Raw genomic sequence first — 25,095 nt, 5'->3', positions numbered from 1 at the left:
AATTATCAGGACTAAGTTCATGACAAATTAAAGTTCAATTAATCATATTACTTTAAGAAGTCCCGCTTAGATAAACATCCCTCTAGTCATCTCAATGATCACATGATCCATATCAACTAAACCATGGCCGATCATCATGTGAGATGGAGTAGTTTTCAATGGTGAACATCACTATGTTGATCATATCTACTATATGATTCACGTTCGACCTTTCGGTCTGAGTGTTCCAAGGCCATATTGCTAGGCTCTTCAAGTTTAACTCGAGTATTATGTGCATGCAAAACTGGCTTGCACCCTCTGTATATGAACGTAAAGCTTATCACACCCAATCATCACGTGGTGTCTGATACGTCTCCAACATATCTATAATTTTTTATTGCTCCATGCTATATTATCTACTGTTTTGGATGTTTATGGACTTTATTATACACTTTTATATCAATTTTGGGACTAACCTATTAACCCAGAGCCCAGTGCCAGTTTCTGTTTCTACCTTGTTTTAGGGTTTTGAAGAAAAGGAAAACCAAACGGAGTCCAATTGACCTGAAACTTCATGGAACCCATTTTTGGAAGGAAAGAAGCCCAGAAGACTTCAAGTGCACGTAAGGGAAGCTTCGAGGAGGCCACGAGGTAGGGGGGTGCGCCCACCCCCCTAGGGCGTGCCCTCCACCCTCGTGGGCCCCTCGTGGCTCCCCTGACGTACCTCTTCCACCTATATATCTCCATATACCCTAAAACAATCGGGGAGCACAATAGATCGAGAGTTCCGCCTCCAGAAGCCTCCGTAGCCACCGAAAGCCAATCTAGACCCGTTCCAGCACCCTGCCGGAGGGGCCAATCCCTCTTCGGTGGCCATCTTCATCATCCCGGTGCTCTCCATGACGAGGAGGGAGTAGTTCTCCCTCGGGGCTGAGGGTATGCACCAGTAGCTATGTGTTTGATCTCTCTCTCTCTCTCTCTCTCTCGTGTTCTTGAGGTGATATGATCTTGATCTATCGCGAGCTTTGCTATTATATTTGGATCCTATGATGTTTCTTCCCCCCCTCTACTATATTGTAATGAATTGAGTTTCCCCCGTGAAGTTATCTTATCGGATTGAGTCTTTAAAGATTTGAGAACACTTGATGTATGTCTTGCCGTGCGTATCTGTGGTGACAATGGGATATCACGTGATTCACTTGATGTATGTTTTGGTGATCAACTTGTGGGTTCCGCCCATGAACCTATGCATAGGGGTTGTGTCGGTGTACTAGAGTAGGGGTACCTTAGTTTCCCGAACTTGTGCATGGGCAGTCGCAGCATCCCGCGACAAGGCTTGCCGGGTGACCGCCAAGGTCCTCCGTGGTTCCTTTGGAGCCATTCAAGGACAAAGTATCCAAGCCAAAGGAGACAAGACCCTGGCAAGAGGAGCTTGCCGAGAAGGCCAACCAAGGCAAGGCGCTTAAGGAGACAAGACCCCGGCAAGAGGAGCTTGCCGGGATGGCCAACCAAGGCATCTCAAGGAACTTGCCGCGACGCGCCACACGTCCCGGCAAGGCCCGGTGAGCGACAAGCTCCCGGACGCGACAAGACAACGACCGCGGCAAGGCGCTTGCCGCGACAAGCCACCACTCTGTGCCCGCGCTCCAGCACATCCACCAACGTGTCGCTCTGGGACCCTTCCAGGCGTATGTGGCGGGAGGCTGTGCAGCTAGCGGTGCGCGGTGGCAAGCGGCACTGACAAGATTGCCATCGTGGCGAGCGGTGGCATCCCTGACGGTCCCTTTTGCACTATTTAGACGACGCAGACGGGCATTTAATGCCCTTGTCCCCTGCCGTCAGGGTTAGGTATGATACACCATAGCAGGTAGTTGTACCAACCGCAACACCTTTCCATTTTTACCCTTGTCTACGTTGCCACCTGTCGGTGACCCCTTGAGCATATAAAAGGAGGCCCATGCACAACGTAGAGGGAAAAAGGGGAACATTCACGCTCGGTCTCGTTAGCTGCTGGGGTGTACTGTAGCACTCCGCGCTACCGAGCAAGAACTCAATACAAACCACAAAGCAGGAGTAGGGTTTTACGCATCCGTGCGGCCCGAACCTAGGTAAATTGCTCGTGTGCTTCGCCTCGATCCGCTCTTCGTGCGACCCTCGCCCCCGCCGAACTGAAAGGTACTCGGTCCGCCGGTCCCATAGGTGCTCGTGGATTAGTACCCCGACATCTTTGGCGCGCCAGGTAGGGGCGTCGAGGTTGTGTGAACCAGATCCAGCGTTCACACGAGCTAGATCTTCATCATCTTCATCGACATGCCGCCGAAGAAGAAGGCTTCAGAGGCGGCTGCTCCGTCCGCGCCGAACCCACCACCGCTGGAGCAAACGGCTGATGGGGCAGACGCCGGTAGAAGAACGGGCGTCGACGAGGGAGCTCATGGTGCTGCCAGGTCCAAGGACAAGGCTGCTGTGCCCATCGGCGGCGTAGCCGGCTCCCACAACGACCGGGCGCACTCCAAGACCTCGGCGTCCGTACATGCACCGCGCCCATCTCAGGAGGCGCGAGACCGGCAGCGTCATGGTGCTCACAGTACCATGCGTTTGCTGGACCAAGATCGAGCTGGTGGATCTCGGAGTGCTCAAGACCAGCATGCACGCCAACATGCTGGCACGAGCGAGGCACGGTCGCCTGGACGGGATACTGCTCCTTCTAACATAGTTAGAAGTCCGAGCATATCCCGCTCCTCGCACCGTTCGCCACCGCCACCCGCCACTCCAGCAGAAGCTTTGGCGCGAGCTCAACTGCTCCTGGACTACCCTCCAACGGCAGACAAGATCGACGACTGGAGGGCCACCATTTAGAGTCTCATCGGCTTCGCCAACGGCGACACTCAACGGCAGTCGAGCACGTCGCAGCCGCGGCAAGTCAGCCAGGCACGAGCCGGTGGCGACAAGACCGGTGGGGGTGCAACCACTGTGCACTCTCCGCCCCGAAGGCCAAGATCGCCGACTCGCCGGATCCACCTCGACAGCGACTCCACCGCGTCATCAGATCCACGAGCACGTCGCGATCAGCGCCAAGTTCTTCACGAACGACAGCAAGAAGACGCTCGTACTCGCATCGAGCGCCGAAGAGAAGCGCGACGTCAATCGGACCAGCGCGCTGGGCCCTCTGTTGACATGCATGCGCCAGGGGAACCAGGCGACTTGCCGTACGCGGTAGGTTGCCCTGCGTTTACTCGTGAGCTGCGGCAAGTCCAGTGGCCCAGCACGAAGAATTTCAAGCCAGACGTACCAGAGAAGTACGACGGCAAGTCGCATCCGTCGGAGTTCCTCAGCATCTACACCATCGCGGTGCAGGCTGCCGGGGGGCGGGACGACAAGATCCTTGCCAACTACTTCCCGCCGGTGCTCAAGCCCAACGTCAGGTCCTGGCTCATGCACTTGCTGGACGACTCCATATCCTCCTGGGCAGACCTATGCCATCAGTTTGTCGGCGCCTTTACAGGCGGCCACAAACCCCATGGCCAAGAGAGTGACCTTCATCTGCTCACCCAGAAGGAAGGAGAGCCCCTGCGCAAGTACATTCCGAGATTCAGCCGTGTACAGCACAACATCCCAGATGTCCACCCTGCCGCGGTCATCAGCGCGTTCCATCAGAACGTGCGTAACCGTAGGATGCGGGAGGAGATGGCGATGTGCAAGATCAGAGACGTTAGTGAGCTGTATGCCCTGGCCGACAAGTGTGCACGTGCTGAGGAAGGGAGGAAACTCCCCAGAGAGAATACAGGAGCAGGAGGATCTGACAGCGAGGATGCTGCCCCGGCAAAGAAAAACCGGCGGCAGAACAACAGGAAGAAGAAAGGCAAAGATGTGCTAGTCATTGAGCAGTCTGGCAACGAAGGTGGCGCCAAGAAAGCCAAAACTGGTAGCTCCGGCAAGGAGATTGCCGCAAGCACCAACTGCCAGACTGTGGCGGTCGCCGACAAGCAGGACGGCACCGACAAGCAGTACTGCAAGATCCACCACACCAAGGGCCATGACCTCCAGGGCTGCAAGAAGGTCGAACAGCTTGTCCAGCAGCAAAAGGCTGAATACGAGCGACGCGACAAGGAGAGGGCCCAAGGAGGCGCTGGAGAATCCGGCAAGAAGCGCGCCGGCCGGGGAGGATGCCGCGGCAAGGCCAAGCAGCGGCAAGGAGACAGACCTCCCCGCGGCCGCGACAAGGATGAAGACGACGACGACGACAAAGACATGGATGATGTCGAGACCAGTGAGCAGGAGTTCCAGAAAGCCACAGAGGTCTTGTGCGTTGATGGCGGTGCTTCTCTGCATACTTCGCATCGCCAACTCAAGCAGTGGGTGCGGGAAGTTAATGCGGCAGAACCGCCTGTCGAGTCACGCAAGCTTCTGAAATGGTCCAGCATGCCTATCATCTTTGATATTGAGGACCACCCTGATCGCACAACTGCGGTCGGGTGCTTGCCGATGTTGGTTTCACCAACTATCCGCAACCTCAAAGTCACTAAGATGCTAGTTGACGGCGGGGCCGGCTTGAACCTGATCTCCTCCGCTGTACTCCAGAAACTCCAGATCCCTGACAGCGAGCTTGAAGAGACCGGCACATTCCAAGGAATCAACCCGGGAAGGAGCAAGCCGAAGGGGAAGGTCACGTTGCCAGTGACATTTGGCAGCGAGGTGAACTTCAGGACTGAGAGGGTCACTTTTGACGTTGCCGATTTTCCATTGCCTTACAACGGGATACTCGGCCGCCCAGCACTCGCCAAGTTCATGGCAGCCTCTCACTACGCATACAACATGCTGAAGATGCCAGGCCCGATAAGTGTCATCTCTGTCCCTGGCGACAAGAAGGATGCTCTTATCTGCGCCGACAAGATCTACCGGGAAGCGGCAGCCGCAACAGATCGCAAGTCACCTGCCGTTGAAGCTCCCGGGGGGGAGAAGAAGACCAAGTCCGGCAAGAGTTCTGATGCCCACTCCGGCAAGCGCACCTCTTCGGAGTGCTGCGCTGCCGTCGAGGACGCACCATCGAGCTCCACCGGCAAGTGTAAGAATACAATGGCAGCTCCGCCAGAGACCAAGATGGTGTCCGCCAAGGAGGACGGCACTGGTGGTACCTTCACCATCGGTGCCGCTCTCGACCCTAAATAGGAAAGCGCGCTCATTGCTTTCCTGCGGGCGAACGTCGACGTGTTTGCGTGGCAACCGCCTGACTTCCCCGGTGTTCCCAGGAAAGTAATTGAGCACCATCTTGCCATTTGTCCTCATGCACGGCCCGTCAAGCAGAAGGTCAGGAAGCAAGCAGTGGAGCGCCAAGAATTCATCGCAGAAGAGATCAAGAAGTTGGAAGCAGCAGGCCTTGTCAGAGGAGTGCTTCATCCTACGTGGTTGGCCAATCCTGTAGTCGTGCGCAAGGCGAACGGGAAATGGAGACTTTGTATCGACTTTACCGATGTTAACAAAGCTTGTCCCAAAGACCCATTTCCTTTGCCGCGCATTGACCAGATTGTTGACTCCACGGCCGGATGTGATTTGCTTTCATTTCTTGACGCATACTCAGGATACCATCAGATCTTCATGGCAGAAGAGGATGAGGAGAAGACCGCATTCATCACTCCATGTGGCATGTACTGTTTCATACAGATGCCTTTTGGTTTAAAAAATGCTGGTTCAACATTTGCAAGGGTAGTCCATGTCGCTCTTGAGCCACAAATACACAGAAATGTGGAAGCCTACATGGACAACATAGTGGTCAAGAGCAAGGACAAGGCAACTCTGATTCAAGATCTAGACGAAACCTTTGCAAATCTGCGCAAGATCAGCCTCAAGCTCAATCCCGAGAAGTGTGTGTTTGGAGTCCCCTCCGGCAAGCTTCTCGGGTTCTTCGTGTCTCAGCGGGGATCGAAGCCAATCCCGACAAGATCAAGGCCATTGAGAAGATTGAAGCACCAAAGCGCATCAAGGATGTACAAAGACTTGCCGGTTGCGTGGCTGCTCTCAGCAGGTTTATCTCTAGGTCTGCTGAGCGCGCCTTGCCGTTTTTCAAAATATTGAAAAAGGCAGGTCCAATGAAATGGACTCCGGAAGCGGAGGCTGCGCTGCAAGACTTGAAGAGATACCTGTGCTCCGCTCCAACACTTGTCGCACCTAAGCCACAAGAGAAGTTGCTGCTGTATATAGCGGCAACCAATCAAGTGGTTAGTGCTGCGTTAGTAGCTGAGAGGGAGGCAGATGACGAGCCAACAACCGCGGCAGGCGCATCCAGCGACAAGCAGGGGGCTTCCCCGACAAGCTCTGGTCCCGACAAGGATGGATCTGCGCAGATGCGCGAGGAGATACAGAAGAGAATGGTACAGCGCCCAGTTTACTTTGTCAGTTCCCTTCTGCAGGGGGCTAGGTCAAGGTACTCTGGCATGAAGAAATTGCTTTTCGGCCTTCTCATGGCCTCAAGAAAGCTACGCCATTACTTCCAAGCACATGAGATCACAGTTGTCACTCGTTTTCCGCTGAAGAGTATACTACAGAATCCAGAAGCGACAGGCAGGATTGTTGAGTGGGCACTGGAACTGTCAAGCTTTGGCCTCAAGTTTGAGAGTACTTCAACTATCCAAAGCAGAGCATTGGCAGAATTCATAGCAGAATGGACGCCAACACCAGATGAAGAAATTCCAGAAACGAGCATCCCCGTCGAGGAAGCAAGCAAAGAGTGGCTGATGTACTTTGATGGTGCCTTTTCACTGCAAGGCGCCGGCGCTGGCGTGCTGCTTGTCGCACCCACCGGAGAGCACCTCAAGTACGTAGTCCAGATGCACTTTCCCAAGAGCAAGCAACAAACAATACTGCAGAGTATGAAGGCTTGCTTGCCGGTCTCAGGATCGTAGCAGACCTTGGGATCAAGAAGCTCATTGTCAGGGGTGACTCGCAGCTTGTCGTCCGCCAAGTGAACAAGAGCTATCAGAGTCCGTTGATGGAAGACTACGTCGACGAAGTGAGAAAGCTAGAAGAGCACTTTGACGGCCTGCAGATGGAGCATGTTCCAAGAGCTCAGAACGCCATTGCCGATGGCCTATCAAAGTGCGTTGCACTTAAGTTACCTGTGGAACCAGGGATCTTTGTGCTCAAGCTGACTCAACCGTCTGTAATGCCATCAACTGGACAGAGCAAGAAGAGGAAGTTGATTTCTGGTGACTATTTTCCGGCAGAGCTTCCCGAAGCCGCCGCCAAGAAGGTCCCAAAGATCAACGCCAAGAGTGCTGAGGAGCAGTCTGCTCCGGCAAGCCCTAGGGTTTGTTCCGTTGAAGCAGAAGCTCCCGACAAGTTTTGCTCCGGCAAGCTTGCCGGGGAACGTCAAGCTCCAGCGGAGCCGCAGGTTCTCGCCGTAGAAGCGGATGTTCCCGCAGCAGCAGATTTGCCTTTAGTCCTTGTTGTCGAGCCACAAGCTCCAGCATGGGCACAGCAGATTGTCCGTTTCCTTCAGACAGGAGAACTTCCCGAAGAGCAAGAAGAAGCGGAAAGAGTAGCCCGACAGTCAAGTATGTACCAGTTTGTCGACAACACACTGTACAGAAGAAGACTCAACGGTGTGAAATTGAAGTGTATTCACCGGGAAGACGGACAAAAGCTGTTGGCAGAGATACATGGAGGCATATGTGGTCACCACATTGGCGCAAGAGCACTTGCCGGCAAAGCATTCCGGCAAGGTTTCTTTTGGCAGACAGCCCTCCAGGATGCAACTGCACAAGTAACCAAGTGTGAGCGTGCCAGTTCCATTCCAAGCAGATACACCAACCAGCTCAAGCTCTCCAGACAATCCCTTTATCCTGGCCATTTTCGGTCTGGGGGCTCGACATCCTCGGCCCCTTTACCGAGCAGTCGGGGTCTTTGAGTACTTGTACGTTGCAATCGACAAGTTCACAAAGTGGCCGGAAGTGGAAGCAGTGAGGAAGGTGACAGCACAGTCAACAGTCAAGTTCTTCAGGTCGATTGTTTGCCGCTTCGGGATCCCTAACAGGATAATCACCGACAACAGTACGCAATTCACGAGCCGCACCTTCATGCAGTACGTCCAAGATCTTGGCGCGAAGGTCTGCTTCGCTTCTGTTGCTCACCCGAGAAGCAACGGTCAAGCGAAGAGGGCAAATGCTGAAGTGCTGCGTGGGCTCAAGACCAGAACTTTCGACAGGCTGCACAAGTGCGGAAGAAACTGGATCGAGGAGCTGCCGGTGGTTCTTTGGTCGATCAGGACGACGCCAAATCGAGCCACTGGCCAGACACCTTTCTCTCTAGTCTATGGAGCAGAGGCAGTTCTTCCCACGGAACTCGTATACGGGTCACCTCGAGTGCTCGCTTATGATGAGCTTGAGCAAGAGCAGCTGCGACAAGATGACGCGCTACTCCTTGAGGAAGACCGTCTTCAGGCTGCTGTACGAGCTGCTCGCTACCAGCAAGCTTTGCACCGCTACCATAGCCGCAAAGTTAACGCCAGAAGTCTCGAGGAAGGCGACCTTGTTCTTCGGCGAGTTCAGTCCGCCAAGAATTCCAACAAGTTGACGCCGAAGTGGGAAGGCCCTTACCGGGTGAAACGAGTCACTAGGCCTGGCGCTGTCCGCCTTGAGACCGAAGATAGCATTCCGGTGAGCAATTCCTGGAACATTGAGCATCTTCGTAAGTTTTACCCGTAAGGCGCGGTTGCCGAAACCTGTTCCGGCAACCACCTTTTGTACAAGTCTTGCCGCTGTTGCATGTAATCCTTTGTACAAAGCCGGGCGCAGACCCCGTGCATAAGTAAAGCTCATATGCTCCGCACATCTTGTCAATTTCATGCTTTCTATTTTTTGCATATGTGATCTGACACTTTGTGCAGCACCTACTCCCAGGTAAGCGATAACGAGCCGTAAGGCTCCATATCTTTATTTTCTCTTCTTTCTTTTTTCTCAAGGAAAGGAAGGTTCCCTCGCCCACAAGTTTGCCGGGGGGAAAGTAGAAGATAATGGTATGGACCAGGCGTCGTTCAAGAAAGTTTCACCTTACCGGGAAGCAAACAACAGAAAAGCTAAGTTCGGGAAGCAAACAACAGAAAAGCTAAGTTCCCAAAGTTTGAGCAATCAGATTTTTTAAATTTTTTAAGTTATCTCCCTTGAACGACCGCACTTTGTATGGAAAACCTATGCGCGGAGGAACCAACTCGTAGCTAGTTGCGCCCTTACTTTGTTTCGAGTCCGCTCAACAACTTAAGTGAGCTGCGACTAGTTGCGACAAGGTTTCTTGTCGGTAGCTGCACCGCCAACAGGCTGCTGACGTCCCGCACTCAGCGCTCGCGGCTAAGGTGCCTGCACCGGCAAGTTCCCTAAAAGTGTAGGGCAAAAACATACAAAGGAAGGAATCAAGTAAAGGGAATAACATTGCAATCATGACCCGAAATAGAGTTATATTACAAGGTAGCTTGTCGCGGCTCTAACAGATTGTTCTCATAACATGACAAACAGCGACAAGAAAAGAAGAAAACGGGCGGCCTAGTCTACGCGATCGCCCTCAATCCTCTTGATCCCGCTCACCTTGTCCACAATGGGTACGACAAGGGCCTTGAGCGCCTCCAGATCAGCATCCGGCGGCAGGGTCTTGAGGACGTTGGTGAGATTGAGGCCCGAGTTGCGGAAGGCCACCTTCATCAACATCTTTTGAAGAGCTCCCGCGCAGATCTTGCGCGACTCGTCGGCCAGCTGCTTTGGGATCTTCTCCCGGAGCCGCTGGAGGGCCGTCGCCACGCCTTTGAAGAACAAGGTGAGCTTGGCGCTGGGTTGGAGGTTCTCATCAGATGGATACCCGAGATCCTCCACCCCCAGCTGCGCCAGCTCCCTGTCGATATCTGCGGCAGCATTCATGAGACCCCCCGTCCAGTGCTCCACATTTTCCCTAAAAGCATTCTGGGCGGCGGCAACACTCGCTAGCAGCGCCTTGTCGGCCTTGATCTCCTCCTTCAAGGCCGCCTCCTGCTCCCTGGCACCGTCCAGTGTCTTGGTCAAAGTGGTCAGCTTCAACTCAAGATCTGCGTTGGAGTCCTTGGCGGCGCTAAGCTCTTTGCCCTTCTCGGCGAGACGAACCTGCAGCTCTGAGTTGCTGTGGGCGTCCTTCTCCCGCTCACGCTTGAGCGCGGAAAGCTCTTCACCACTCGCCTTGAGATCGGCCTCCAGCTGTGCCACCTTCGTCTCCGGCTCCTTCTTGGCGGCCTCGGCAACAGCAGCAGCATCCTCTGCTTGCTTAAGGGCTCCGCCGAATTGTTGCTCATGCGCGGCAAGCTCCTCCTCGTGGCTGTCGAGGTTAACTTTCCGCTGCGCCAGCTCGCCCTCCTGCGCAGACAGCTTCTCAGCGACAAGCTGCTGCTGCTCTTCAACTTCGGCCTTCTCGAGGAGGAAGGCCTTCTGCTCTTCGGCGAGTTGCTCCCGCTCCTCTGCCAGGGACCGGAGAGCTTCCTGGTTGAGACCCCGGAGCTCCTCCGCGCGCTTCTCGATGTCCGCTCCCGCCTTCGCGACAAGCGCCTCGCGAGATTCCAGCTTGGCTTGCCGCGCGCGGTAGAGCGACAACAGCTTCCGCAGTAGCCGCTCCTCCTCAGGCTCGCCGCTGCTGCTGCTCGGCGCGTCAACCAGCGTCAGCCCAGCGGAGGCGAGCACCTCTCCGTCAAAGCTCTCTCCCTCGACCAGCGCCCTGGAGCTTGACGCCCAGGGGAGGTTGATGAAGACGCCATCACCGGCCTTCAAGTAGACGCCTGGCTGGGGCTCTTCGGAGCCTGGCGCTGTGGCAGCGGCGGACGGGTCGGCGATCGACGTAGCGCCTGGCGCTCCTACGGCCTCAGGGCCGTCAGTGCGATCGCCAGACCCCCCGCCTGTTTCTGCGGCGGCAGCTTTGGCGGCCTCTGCGCCGGCGGGATCGTCAGCACCGGCTACTTTTTCGGTGGTAGCGGCGTCGTCGGCGGCAACCTCGATCTCCATCGGCTCCGCAGCAGATGGGTCTAACGGCCGGAAAAGGGAAAAGAGTCAAGCAAATATCCAAGAAAAGAGAAAAAGATCAAAAGAAGAAGAACCCAAGGGAAGTTTTGAAGCGAGAGGATTACCTGTACTGGGTTCAGCAGTCGTAGTCTCCGCCGCCGAGGGGGACGCCGGTGCTGTCCCTTGCCGGAGAATTCTCCCTCGCCGGAGGACTCTCCCTTGGCACTTCGGGGGCGGCCTCCGGACGCTCCTGGTGGGGCTGCTCTGCTCCTACACAAACCAACAGTCAGATGGCAGCAAAGAAAGAGTATCCATGCGCGCCTAACAGCGGAAAGTGAACCATATTCTTACGCTGGGGGCTGCTCTGGAGAACAGTTGCCAGGTCCGGCAAGGTGGGTTCGTCCTCGATGACAATCACCGGGACCTTGGCTCTCTTCGCTGCTCTTTGGGCCAGAGTCCTAAAAAGGAATAAGTTCAGAGTAAAGCAAGTGAGATGCAAGACAAAACAACAAGAATTGAAGAACTACAAGTACAACAAGAGAATCTTACTCTTCTTCTTCCTCGTCGGAGCTGAACGCGGAGAAGTTGAAGTCTGGCTCACGTCCGGCGCGAGGAGGCGGAGGAGTGGTTTCCCTTGGCCGCTTGGCGGGAATAGTGGCGGTGGTATGAGACGACCCCGCTCCAGCTGCCGCAGCAGCGTGAGGTGCTCCCGCGGCAACAGTGCTTGCCGCGGTGGAGCGTGTCGCGCGGCGCGGCGGCTGTTCACTTGCCCGCTGCCCCACTGCGTCCCTGGCCTTGCGGAGACGCCTTCTTGGTGGAGATGGAGGTTCTGCTTGCAGCGAGCTGCCTGAAGATGAGGAGGAAGAGGAGTTGATCTCCAGCGAGCCGCTCGCATCCTCGGCGGGCTCGCTCGACTCGACGCCATGCCCGACAAGCTCTTTCTCGCCGGCGGGCTCCCCTCGCTCGGCACGGCTTGCCGCCTCTGCTGCATCTGCCTCCTCCATGGTGAATCCAAATTCGCCCGCGGCTGCGGCCGCCGCCGCCTCTTTCAGCCTAGTGGCGATGCGTGTCATCTCCGCATCGGTGGTGTCGCAGATGAGGCTATCCTTTTCGTCGGACCGGACTGGCACTTCTACCAAGCCGTCAAAGAACTCCTGCATGACGTCGTCTGCAGGCTCTTGCAGTGTTGGGACAATTCCATGCGAATCGCACAGCGGCATCATTGCACGGGTGCGGTCGAGCGCGGAGTTGTTGCATAGCGGAACGACACCCCCCGGCAACCTGAACACTTCGGGATGTTGAGGGTCGTACTTGAACAGCTCCTGGAGCATCGCGTTGAGCTCCAAAACAGTGAAGTTGAAGTTGAGGCCCGGACGCAGCCTCATGATATCTGCCGCATTCTTGAATTCCCAGGCGGGTCTCCCCCGTTCCTGCAGGGGGGCGATGCGGCGGCAAAGAAAATCTGCACCAACAGCGCCTACAGTGAGCCCGGCAAGCCTGAGGCGTAGGATCCGGTGACGGCAATCTTCAGCCTATCGTCTTCCGGAGCCACGTCACTCCAATCGCTGCCGCGTGCTACTGGGGCTTGGCGCCGGGCGGTAAACGGCTGCGGGTTCTCCTCGACAATCCAGCACCAGTCTGCTCTCCATTCCTCCCACTTGCCGCGGAACTCTCCTTCCAGATAAGTGTCCTTCTTACCGGCCCTCGAGATCCAGGCGATTCCGCCGGATAAAGGCTCTCCTCTCTCTACTCGGGGCATAAAGAAGTGGCGAAAAAGGGCTACATTGGGATGGACTCCGACAAAGTGTTCGCAGAGATGTGCGAAAACCGCCATGGTCAGAACGGCATTGGGGGTGAAATCAAGGAGGTGGAACCCGTAGGTGTTCATAATATCACAGAAAAACTCAGAGAAAGGCGGGCAGAGCCCGCAGTAGAAGAACAAGGCGAAGAATGGATATCCATTTGGAGCCATTTTCCAAGCGGCGGCTGGAAGTACCTTCGTGCGCGGGTGCGCTCACGTCTCCGTCGACCAGAAGAGGTAGTAATTCTCCCCTAGCTCCCTCGTGGTGAGCTTGGGGGGGAAGATTGCCCGCTCCTTTCGCAGCGCCGCAAGCCGCTGCGCCTCGGTCGACTTCACAACCTTCCCCTTGTCGGCTCTCGGAGCCATGGCGGAAGTGGTGGAGGAGGTCGACGGCGTTGGTGGTGCTGGTGGCGATGGGGGGCGGGGCGCTGCTCTCTTTCAGCTTTGGGAAGACGAGGGAGCGGCGGAGATTTCCGAGATTGGAGTAGCAACCGGCGAATGGGCGAACTACCCCTGTTTCCCCTGCTTATAAAGAGGGAGGGGGCGGACGTTCCGCCTTTCCGAATAAAGAAACCACCCACGATCTCTCCCACGATGCCGCATTCAACGCGTGCCGTTCGGGGAGGGCGCGGTGGATACGGGGAGAGATACGGCGTAACCTAGGCCGCGCGTGCCCGTGCCCTGTTTTGGGCCTGGCCCAACAGCGCTCGGCACCGTGTATGGCCTAGGCCCGGGGGCTCCTGTCGGTGTACTAGAGTAGGGGTACCTTAGTTTCCCGAACTTGTGCACGGGCAGTCGCAGCATCCCGCCGCAAGGCTTGCCGGGTGACCGCCAAGGTCCTCCGTGGTTCCTTTGGAGCCATTCAAGGACAAAGTATCCAAGCCAAAGGAGACAAGACCCCGGCAAGAGGAGCTTGCCGGGAAGGCCAACCAAGGCAAGGCGCTTAAGGAGACAAGACCCCGGCAAGAGGAGCTTGCCGGGAAGGCCAACCAAGGCATCTCAAGGAACTTGCCGCGACGCGCCACACGTCCCGGCAAGGCCCGGTGAGTGACAAGCTCCTGGACGCGACAAGACAACGACCGCGGCAAGGCGCTTGCCGCGACAAGCCACCACTCTGTGCCCGCGCTCCAGCACATCCACCAACGTGTCGCTCTGGGACCCTTCCAGGCGTACGTGGCGGGAGGCTGTGCAGCTAGCGGTGCGCGGTGGCAAGCGGCACTGACAAGATTGCCATCGTGGCGAGCGGTGACGTCCCTAACGGTCCCTTTTGCACTATTTAGACGACGCAGGCGGGCATTTAATGCCCTTGTCCCCTGCCGTCAGGGGTAGGTATGATACACTGTAGCAGGTAGTTGTACCAACCGCAACACCTTTCCATTTTTACCCTTGTCTACGTTGCCACCTGTCGGTGACCCCTTGAGCATATAAAAGGAGGCCCATGCGCAACATAGAGGGAAAAAGGGGAACATTCACGCTCGGTCTCATTAGCTGCTGGGGTGTACTGTAGCACTCCGCGCTCCCGAGCAAGAACTCAATACAAACCACAAAGCAGGAGTAGGGTTTTACGCATCCGTGCGGCCCGAACCTGGGTAAACTGGTCGTGTGCTTCGCCTCGATCCGCTCTTCGTGCGACCCTCGCCCCCGCCGAACCGAAACGGACTCAGTCCGCCAGTCCCATAGGTGCTCGTGGATTAGTACCCCGGCAGGTTGGCACACGTTTTCGTCGTGATTCTCCGGTAGAACTTTGGGGCACTCTTTGAGGTCATTTGTGTTCGTTGAATAGATGAATATGAGATTGTGTGATGCATATCTTATAATCATGCCCACGAATACTTGAGGTGACATTGGAGTATCTAGGTGACATTAGGGTTTTGGTTGATTTGTGTCTTAAGGTGTTATTCTAGTACGAACTCTAGGGCTGTTTGTGACACTTATAGGAATAGCCCAACGGATTGATTGGAAAGAATAACTTTGAGGTGGTTTCGTACCCACCATAATCTCTTCTTTTGTTCTCCGCTATTAATGACTTTGGAGTGACCCTTTGTTGCATGTTGAGGGATAGTTATGTGATCCAATTATGATATTATTGTTGAGGGAACTTACACTAGCGAAAGTATGAACCCTAGGCCTTGTTTCCTAGCATTGCAATACCATTTACGCTCACTTTTATCATTAGTTACCTTGCTGTTTTTATAATTTCAGATTACAAATACCTTTATCTACCATCCATATACCACTTGTATCACCATCTCTTCGCCGAACTAGTGCACCTATACAATTTAATATTGTATTAGGTGTGTTGGGGACACAAGAGACTCTTTGTTAGTTGGTTGCAGGGTTGCTTGTGAGAGACCATCTTCATCCTATGCCTCCTACGGATTGATAAACCTTAGGTCATCCACTTGAGGGAAATTCGCTACTGTCCTACAAACCTCTGCACTTGGAGGCCCATCAACATCTACAAGAAGAAGGTTGTGTAGTAGACATCAAGCTCTTTTCTGGCGCTGTTGCCGGGGAGGTCAGCGCTTGAAGGTATATCTTAAGATCTTGCAATCGAGTCTTTTAGTTTCTTGTTTTATCACTAGTTTAGTTCATAAAAGAAAACTTTAAAAAATGGAATTAAATTTGTCTCATACGCTTCACCTTTTTAATATCTTTCATAAGTATAATGGAAAGGAAAATTGTGCTCAAGTGCTAAAAGAAGAAATCTATAAAATGTTTGGCACTAAATATGTGAATGGTGAGCATGGTTGCAATGTTGTTAGTACGAATTCTTTGAATATCCATGATACTAATGATGATTGCACTAGTTATGATGAAAATGTCTCCTATAAACATGCAAATTTTTGTGGAGTGCATTGGGTTTGTAAGTACACACCAAATAGGGAAGATAGATATTGCAAGAGGCATAAATACTTAGAAACTAAATTGTTGCAAGAAAGTCTTGATGATTGTGCTGAAAAATTCAATATTTTTCGCACCCCTTGTGAACTTTGCAATGAACATGGTCATTTAAATCTCCAATTTGCAAATTGTTTCATGACCGAATCGTATCCAAAAATTGTGATAATTTGATTACCCTTGAGCATCATAAAGAGCTTAGTCTTCTTTTGGGGTATGAGGAAATGAAACGTATAACTGAGGGTATTCCAAAGTTTAATCTTGATAAATTTCTTGATTTTGATCTAGAGAAAATTTATATGTATTGTGCGGTGAATTGTATTGAAAATCCTTAGCCAATTACATAAAGAAAAGAAAGCTAATAGAAGATGAAGAGAATACTAATGAAAGGGAAGAGACTTCCCAGTATCCTTCTATTATTTCTTATGATGGCAGGTAATGAGGAGGAGCCTCCTATTCAACCAATCTCATTAATAAGGAGCTCCAAAAGAGGATTGAACCCACACATGATGTGGTGAAGAAGAAGAAAAGAAAAAGAAAGAGAGGTAAAAAGATATCTACCCCAAATAATGTTGCTCCTATTACTATTGTGCCTCATGAAAATATAATTGTGGAAGATAATGATACTTCTTATGATCTTGAAAATCTTTTTGGCACTTGCTTGGAAGAATATGATAATTGCTATACTATTGGTGCTATCCATACTATTAATGATGAGAGTGATTATGCTTATGATATGAAAAGGACCAAGCTTGGGGATGCTATGTTTGATGAAGATGATGTTTTTGAGAATATATTTGCTGCAATTAATGTTTGTCCCAAGCTTGGGGAAGCTATGATTAATGAAGATGATATTTTTAGTCTCCCAAGTTTTGATATGCAAATTTATAATGATGATAGCATGCATCCTACTTATGATGATTATTGTGATGATACTTATGCTATAAAAGGTAGTGATTATATTTATAAAAATTGTCATGATTATGGTTACGCCTTATCTGAACATTACTCTTTTAATGTGGAAACAATTTATAGTATTCGAGTTTCCTATGATACTCCCACTATTCCGAATGAGAAGAATTTTGCTTATGTGGAGAGTAATAAAATTTCTATGCTTGTAGATCATGAAAAGAATGCTTTAGGTGCTGGTTATATTGTTGAATTCATTCATGATGCTACTGAAAATTATTATGAGGGAGAAACATATGCTTGTAGGAATTGCAATAATATCAAGTTTCCTCTCTATGTGCTTAAAATTTTGAAATTTTGCTTGCTTTACCTTCCTATGCAAGTGAGTAAATTGCACAGAAGTACCACAATTGGGGCATTGGAAGCAGATTGGTACCAAGATTGGTAATTTTTACATGTCAGTACCAAGATTGGGGCGAGCCATTGCAAAAAAGACTAAAAGTGTGTTTTATACGTATCGACAGAAAAGCTGACCGGTTGGGCCCGCCCGTCAGGCGACACGCTGGCCAGTGCGCGCGTGCCCGCGCGCTGACTGGGCGCTGACTGGGACGAGGCCGGCTCGCACCGTTTAGGGCGCGGCTGGTGCGGTCGAGCCTCACCCCGACCCCGCTCTGCCCTCTTCCTTCTCCTCCTCGCCGGCGGCTGCCTCCCCGCCCGCCCCGCCGCCCGCCACACCACGCCACCATAGTCATGGATCGAACTGCTTAGGCGCTGTCACCTCCACCGCGGCTGCTCGTCCCTCGCGCCCTCCTCTCCCCCGCGGCTGCTGTGCCCTAGGCGACGATGGCCTCAGCTACTCCGGCAGGCGACGATGGCCAGGGCGATGCGAGCGGCGGCGACCTCCCCCGCTTAGGCCTCGATGGGAGTGGTTGCTACTCCAGCTCGGAGTACAGTAGCGAGGACGAAGATTTTGCGGAGCCGGTGTTGTCGATGGAGCAGATGCTGAAGATGGCGTGAATTTGGTTGGCCAACCCTAGCACCGCCCATCAGTGGACTCATGGCATCGGTGGTGTTCTGTAAGTGTTCCATTGTTCCATCTTTGCAAACTGAAATTGGGGATTAGGGTTAGGGTTTACTGCCTGGTTTACTGTCTGCATGTTTAGCACTCTAATTGCTAGTTCCTAAGTAGAGCAGAGAAGTATATTGGATTACATGAGTCCTAACTAGAGCAGAGCAGAGCAGCATTAGTGGATTACATTGTTATTTCTTAGTCCAAATTGTCAGAGCAGCATTAGGTGTTACCTAGTTAGAGCAGAGCAGAGCAGAGAAGCATAGTGGATTAAATCATTCCTAACTAGAGCAGAGCACCATTAGTTAACTTAAACAAAGCTTTGTTTATATGTTAACTTAAGCAAAGCTTTGTTTATATGTTAACTTAAAAAATTCCTAACTAGAGCAGAGTCCAAATTATATGTTAACTTAAACAAAGCTTTGTTTATATGTTAGCCTATCTGTTAAGTAAAATTGTTTATTAACCATTTTTTCTGTTATTTCATTTTGCAGTTTGTATGATGACATTTTGGATGTTAGGTTCTATTTTGATGCTTCAGAAATGTTTGAGTTGAAGCTCTGCAGTTCAGATGTAACATACCTGAATATGATTGCAGTGATGGAAACCCAAGGATTTAGTGAATATGATCTGCTGTTTCACATTGAGAATCCATAATTAGGGGAGAAAGGATTGGAGATGGTAGAGTGTAATGCTGAGTTGCAATTAGTAAAGAAGCAGGTTGAGGAGTATAAGGTCTTAAATTTGCTAGTGAGGGCATGTCCACCTCCTTGCAGCCAGTTTGAGAGGCAAGAATTATCCACTGTTGTGTATGAAGAGCCTGTGTTATATGATCTCAGTGAGCCACCCATCTATGCTGTTAATGAAGAAGGAGTTGCATTTGAAAGTCAGAGTAGCAGCTACAGTGTAGCTCATGGTACTGGTGTTTGCACACAAGAGAGCAAGAATGTAAAAGGAAAAATGAAAGCTGTTATGGAAATAGAAGAAGAAGAGGGATATGTTGGCAGTGGTGGTTCTGATTGTGAAGGTGAAGAGGACATTGATGTACCACCTTTTTATATGGGTGATGCTGATGACATAGAGATGGCTGAGGGAAAGAAACAGAAAGAGTATGATGAAATGGAAGAGGAAGAAACAGATGATGAAGAATCTGAGGAGGAAGAAGTTGTGCATTATGAGGGTGACACAGAGGTTGAGGAACCTTTTCAAATGGATGAAGATGACAAAGTTGTTTCACAGGATGTAGAAACTGTAATTGTACATGAAGAGAAGAAGAAGAAGAAACAGAAGCTTCCAGTTAGGAGAGGGCCTACAACAAGGTCACATTCAAGTGTAGTATCAGAGGAGGAACCTGATTTCAAACCTTCATCTGATGAAGAAGAGAAAGGATTGTTGAAGGAGGCTGATGATGATGGTTTTGAGCCATTGTCATTTGTGCTGCCAAAGAAAAGGAAAAGCAGGGCAAAGCAGAGGCCTCCTAGAAAATGGTACAATGAGAAAATGGATGCACCACATGAGCAATTATGTCTACACATGTGTTTCTTGGATCAACATCAATTCAGAGAGGCTTTGTTGAACCTACACATCACTCAAGAAAGAAACTTCAGATATCATAGGAACTCAGATCAAAGAATAATTGTAGAATGCAACCAAAAAAATTGCAACTTCTTTATGGTGGCAGCAGTTATAAAAGGTGAAACTACTTTTGTAGTTAAGAAGATGAGAATTAAGCACACTTGCCCTACTAGTACAGAGACAACAAGGGTAAGTGCCAAGTGGCTTGCACAGAAGTATGAGTCACTGTTCAGATCTGATCTAACAACTAGCATTCAGACTTTGATTGATGCTTGCATGGAGAAGTATGGTGTGGATGTGCCCAAGTCAATGGCATATAGAGCAAAGAACATAGCTATTGATGCTATGCTAGGCGACCACAAGAAGCAATACCCTAGGTTGAAAGACTATGCTCAGACAGTGATGGATACAAACCCTGGGAGTAGAGTAGTAGTCACTACTGTAACTCCATCACCCACTGAAAAAATCCCCCATCCAGGTCCAAGATTCCATGCTATGTTCTATTGCATTAATGGAGCAAGGGAGGGGTTTCTCAAGGGGTGCAGACCATTCATTGGTTAGTTTCTTCACCTTGTGCATTAGTTACATATTGTTTCATCTTGAAATGCATTTGAATGTTTTAAATATTGAATTTGCTTGCTCATTCAGGTGTTGATGGGTGCTTCATTAAGTTAACTACTGGTGCTCAACTACTTGCTGCCACTGGTAGAGATGGCAACAACAATATATACCCACTAGCATTTGGTATTGTTGGGCAAGAGGACACACCTAACTGGTGTTGGTTTCTACACCAACTTAAAATCTGCCTAGGAGGAGAAGAGGGACAGTTTGGTCCATATACAATAATGTCAGATAGACAAAAGGTATGTGCTTGCATCTTATGTCCTTGTTCCTATATGGTTGTTTTGTGCTAGATAGTAGCTTAGCTAGTTTAATTGTGTGTCCCAGGGCCTACTAAATGCAGTGAATGCTGTCTTTCCTAAGTGCAACCAAAGGTTCTGCCTTAGGCATATCTATGCAAACTTCCAAAATGCTGGGTTTAGGGGGGAAGATCTGAAGAAGTGTATGGATAATGCTGCCTATGCATATAGTGAACACAAATTTAACATTGCAATGAATGACCTTAGAGCTGAATGTCAGGAAGCTTGGGAGTGGCTTTGTCAAATACCCAAGAAAACATGGGCAAGGCATGCATTTGACACAAACTGCAAGACTGACCTTGTAGTTAACAATTTGTCTGAGGTGTTCAACAAGTATGTCCTAGATGTTAGGAAGAAACCAATTAGGACAATGTGTGATGGAATAAAGGATAAACAGATGATGAGGTGGCATAGGAATAGGGAGAGTGCAAAGACAGCTAGATGGGACATAACACCCCATTATAGTGAGAAGCTAGAGGTTGAGAAGGAGAGGGCCAAATATTGCAAACCAATTCAAGCTGGTGTGAACTTGTGGCAGGTTACAAGTGGGCAGCAAACCCATGCTGTTGACTTGCAAGTGCACACATGTGGGTGCAGAAAATGGGACCTCAGTGGCATCCCATGTAACCATGCCATCTCAGCAATCAACAAGGGCAAAAGAAAACCAGAGGATTATGTCAGCAAGTTCTTCAAGAAAGAATTTTATGTGGGAGAGGAGCTGGGAGAGGAGCTGGGAGAGGTGGTGGTAGAGGTGCTGCAGCTGCAGCTGCTGGGAGAGGTGCTGCAGCAGCTCAAGCTGCTGGAAGAGGTGCTGGGAGAGGTGCTGCACCAGGTGCTGCAAGAGGTGTTGGGAGAGGGAGAGGTGCATTCTCTGCCCCAAGACAATCTGGTCCCTCCACATCTACTGCTCCCTCCACATCTGTTGCTGGGAGAGGTGCTGGTGGTAGACATACTGGATGCGGGAGGTATTTCTATGCAAGTGGTAACTAGATACTTCATGTGGTGGTGTACAATGTCATCTTTGCTTTGGTGGTGTACTTTAAGAATCAATGTCATATATGGCTTTTGTTGATGTGGATGCAACTTATGAGTGAATGCCTAGAATGGACTATCTTGATATGCTGGAGTTATTGATTATGCAAGCTTGGATGGTTCTTTTTATGATTGATATGTTGTTATGATAAAAATGGTTCTTTTTATTATTGATATGTTGTCTATGCTCAAAATGGTCCTTTTTATGTTGTCTATGTTTTGGTGGCTCGGGGTCGATGGAACCACCTAAAGCCATCAACTAGGGTCTAGGGTGTCTCGGGGTCGACGGAACCACCTAAAGCCATCATTTTGGGTTTTGGTGGCTCGGGGTCGACGGAACCACCTAAAGCCATCAACTAGGGTCTAGGGTGTCTTGGGGTCGACGGAACCACCTAAAACTATTCCTTTTGCAAATGCATTTAAGCATTTAAGCATCACTCTAACATATGTAACTATTCCTCAAATGCATTTAACCATCATTTTCAGTCTAACATAAGCAAATGATACTAACTGGAGTTCAACACATTATATGAATACACAACCATTGTTCACATTACATAGTGGAGTTCAAATGCACAATCCATCCTTTTCTCACAAAAGGATGAATAGCATATTAGTAGGTACATAAACAGCCAGAGTTCACAATTAGTTCTAGAACCATACATTACACTACCATAATTCTAAGTTACTAGGCCATTGCACAACCATCCTTCCCAAAAGGTCTGCAATGCCCACTAATCTTAATTCATCTTGTTCAGTTCTCCAAGATGGCCTGGATCCCCTTGATCTTCTCCTTCAGCTTCTCCTCTGCCTTCGTGAGCTCAGTAATCTTAAACTCTTGCATCTGCTTCTCTTCTTTATGGTTTTCCTTAAGCTTCAGCAGATCAGCAACCTGGAACTTCAACTCTAGCTTCTCTTGGGTGAGCTTCTCCTCAAACTTTGTGAACTCTGCATTCTTTAGCTCCAAATTCTCTTGAGCCTCAATCCTCAATTGCTTCTCTTTCATATTCTTCAACTTGAGGTTTTGGATGGCAGTTGCTTGAGCACTTGTTAGGTTGCACAGGATTTCAAACTTCTGTTGAAGCTTCTCTAGAGCTGCATCTTTCTTTGCCATTTTTGCATTCATACCAGCCACCAATTCAGCTCTGCATTGGTGCTGATATGTGACAGCTGACTGCAGATAACTGAAATCCACAACCCTATCCTGCTGAAAGTCCACAAGTTGATGCACATCTTTCACTAACTTGTCATATTGTGCATCCAGCTTCTTATTTTCTTCTGTCAAATGGTGAATAGTTAAAGAACTTTGAAGATTATCATCCACCCTAGCAGACTTGCTCTCTTCAACCATTGACCAAAGCTTCAGCAATGCATTCTCCATTGTTGGGGGCCACTGCTCATCAACCCACTGAACAAACCCACAATTCTGACCTTCCTGGAAAAATAACAAGGCAAAATTTAGTACAATACAACTACTAATAATAGTAAGCAACAGTTAGTTCATGCCAGTAGCTAATGTTGGTACTGACCAACATTGAATTTGCACATCCATGTGCTAAGCAAGAGGGTGATCAGTATATAATTAGCAGAGTAACACTACATTCAACTTTGCATAATAACCAACTTACAATTGGCCATTAATATAATGGAATCCTACATTAGCCTAGCTAAATACACTACATTAGCCTGCAGGAACAAACTAGCTAATGACAGTACCTACTATCAGCAGTAAGCAACAGTTACTTATTAAGAGTCACACATCAGCTAATGGCTAATGTGAGTACTAAGCAACATTGCATACAACAGAGCATTCATGTGCACACAACAGAGCATGCTTGAGCCTATATTTAGCCTAAATGCACTCTACTGACCATAATATTCACCATTCCTACAATGAGCACTACAGTATGACATATATGACTAACAAAATTACCAATCACATAACTGAATAACAATTGGCAAACAAGACTATCTGACTTCCAATGAACATATCCTGTGCATAATCAATAAGGCAAGAAAATTACCGGCTCTGCACATGCTAAGAACCTTCTCCCAGTCATTGTTCCTTCAAATGCAACAAGCCTCTCTGATGGCTTCCCATGCTTCTCGCACAGCACTATCAGATCTAGCTCAAGACCATTGTAATCTGGGTCCTGAAGAGAGAAAGGCACCTGCCCAAGCAAAATCCAAGTTAGCATCATGTGCAGAGGACGAGGACAAAGCAAATCAAACGAAATCCTCACAGCAAAGACCACCTAGACAGAAAAATCCCAAAATTTTCCTAAACCTAGCCCTAACCCTAGCTCCAATGGAGTAACTGACCTGATTGAGCCCATCGGTGGAGGTTTCGGAGTGCATGTACGGGAGGCTTGAGTTCTCGTCGCTGCTCTCGTCTTCAAAAACCATGCCTGCGGCAGCGTCGTGTGGCGTCCGGCGGGGGCGGGCACAGCCGGCGGCGAGGCAGAGAGAAGGAAGAAGAACGCAGAGCGGAGAGGGGGGAGTGAGCGGGGGTGTGGCTCGACCGCACCAGCCGCGCCCTAAACGGGAGCCGGCCTCGTCCCAGTCAGCGCGCGGGCACGCGCGCACTGGCCAGCGTGTCGCCTGACAGGCGGGCCCAACCGGTCAGCTTTTCTGTCAATACGTATAAAACACACTTTTAGTCTTTTTTGCAACGGCTCGCCCCAATCTTGGTACTGACATGTAAAAATTACCAATCTTGGTACCAATCTGCTTCCAATGCCCCAATTGTGGTACTTCTGTGCAATTTACTCTATGCAAGTTGATTCTTGTTCCCATAAGTTGTTTGCTCACAAAATCCCTATGCATAGGAAGTGGGTTAGACTTAAATATGCTAGTTATATTCTTCATGATGCTCTCTTTATGTTTCAATTCTTGTCTTTTATGTGAGCATCATTGAAATCATCATGCCTAGCTAGGGGCGTTAAACGATAGCGCTTGTTGGGAGGCAACCCAATTTTATTTTTGTTCCTTGCTTTTTGTTCCTGTTTAGTAATAAATAATTCATCTAGCCTATGTTTAGATGTGGTTTTATGCTTTTAATTAGTGTTTGTGCCAAGTAGAACCTTTGGGAAGACATGGGGAAAGTCTTGTTGATCATGCTGTAAAAAACAGAAACTTTAGCGCTCACGAGAATTGCTGCCATTTTTATCTGGAGAGTGATATTTAGTTAATTATTTTTGAAAATGATTAATAGATAAATTACTCAGGTCCATCGATTTATTTGTGAATTTTATGAGTTCCATAAGTATACGTATGATTCAGATTACTATAGACTGTTCTGTTTTTGACAGATTCTGTTTTTCATGTGTTGTTTACTTATTTTGATGAATCTATGGCTAGTATAGTTTATAAACCATAGAGAAGTTGGAATACAGTAGGTTTAACACCAATATAAATAAACAATGAGTTCATTACAGTACCTTGAAGTGGTGATTTATTTTCTTATACTAACGGAGCTTACGAGTTTTCTGTTAAGTTTTGTGTTGTGAAGTTTTCAAGTTTTGGGTAAGGATTCGATGGACTATGGAATAAGGAGTGGCAAGAGCCTAAGATTGAGGATTCCCAAGGCACCCCAAGGTAATATTCAACGATAGCCAAGAGCCTTAGCTTGGGGATGCCCCGGAAGGCATCCCCTCTTTCGTCTTCGTTCATCGGTAACTTCACTTGGAGCTATATTTTTATTTGCCACATGATATGTGTTTTGCTTGGAAGGTCATTTTATTTTATTTAGTTTTGCTTGCTGTTTGAATAAAGTATCAAGATCTGAAATTATTAAATGTTAGAGAGTCTTCACATAGTTGCATAATTATTCGACTACTCATTGATCTTCACTTATATCTTCCGGAGTAGTTTGTCGTTGCTCTAGTGCTTCACTTATATCCTTTTAGAGCA

The 25,095-nt window shown here is 49.7% G+C and overlaps 2 protein-coding genes across 2 annotated transcripts; one reads left to right on the top strand and one right to left on the bottom strand.

The window, feature by feature from the left end:
- Positions 1 to 18,334: 18,334 nt before the first annotated feature.
- Positions 18,335 to 21,245, top strand: LOC119272157. The gene is made up of 5 exons (XM_037553716.1): positions 18,335 to 19,156; positions 19,322 to 19,787; positions 19,880 to 20,094; positions 20,180 to 21,116; positions 21,196 to 21,245. Exons 1-5 carry the CDS (start codon positions 18,335 to 18,337, stop codon positions 21,243 to 21,245), a joined length of 2,490 nt encoding a protein of 829 aa, XP_037409613.1.
- A 692-nt stretch (positions 21,246 to 21,937) lies between these two features.
- LOC119272156 lies at positions 21,938 to 23,589 on the bottom strand. The gene is made up of 3 exons (XM_037553715.1): positions 23,506 to 23,589; positions 23,208 to 23,354; positions 21,938 to 22,618 (listed from the first exon to the last, which is right to left on the bottom strand). Exons 1-3 carry the CDS (start codon positions 23,587 to 23,589, stop codon positions 21,938 to 21,940), a joined length of 912 nt encoding a protein of 303 aa, XP_037409612.1.
- Positions 23,590 to 25,095: the final 1,506 nt, after the last annotated feature.

This window comes from Triticum dicoccoides, chromosome 3A (genome assembly GCF_002162155.2).
Source record: "Triticum dicoccoides isolate Atlit2015 ecotype Zavitan chromosome 3A, WEW_v2.0, whole genome shotgun sequence".
In the NCBI taxonomy this organism is placed as follows: domain Eukaryota; kingdom Viridiplantae; phylum Streptophyta; class Magnoliopsida; order Poales; family Poaceae; genus Triticum; species Triticum dicoccoides.
The sequence above is the reverse complement of the archived record's forward strand: the minus strand, read 5'-3'. Positions and strand labels throughout refer to the sequence as shown.

Coding starts and splice junctions, on each gene's coding strand:
- LOC119272157 (XM_037553716.1), top strand. CDS start 18,335: ATGGTAGAGTGTAATGCTGAGTTGCAATTAGTAAAGAAGCAGGTTGAG. Junction 19,788..19,879: donor GGGGTGCAGACCATTCATTG/GTTAGTTTCTTC, acceptor TTGCTCATTCAG/GTGTTGATGGGTGCTTCATT. Junction 20,095..20,179: donor TAATGTCAGATAGACAAAAG/GTATGTGCTTGC, acceptor TGTGTGTCCCAG/GGCCTACTAAATGCAGTGAA.
- LOC119272156 (XM_037553715.1), bottom strand. CDS start 23,589: ATGGTTTTTGAAGACGAGAGCAGCGACGAGAACTCAAGCCTCCCGTAC. Junction 23,355..23,505: donor CCACCGATGGGCTCAATCAG/GTCAGTTACTCC, acceptor TTGCTTGGGCAG/GTGCCTTTCTCTCTTCAGGA. Junction 22,619..23,207: donor TCTTAGCATGTGCAGAGCCG/GTAATTTTCTTG, acceptor TTATTTTTCCAG/GAAGGTCAGAATTGTGGGTT.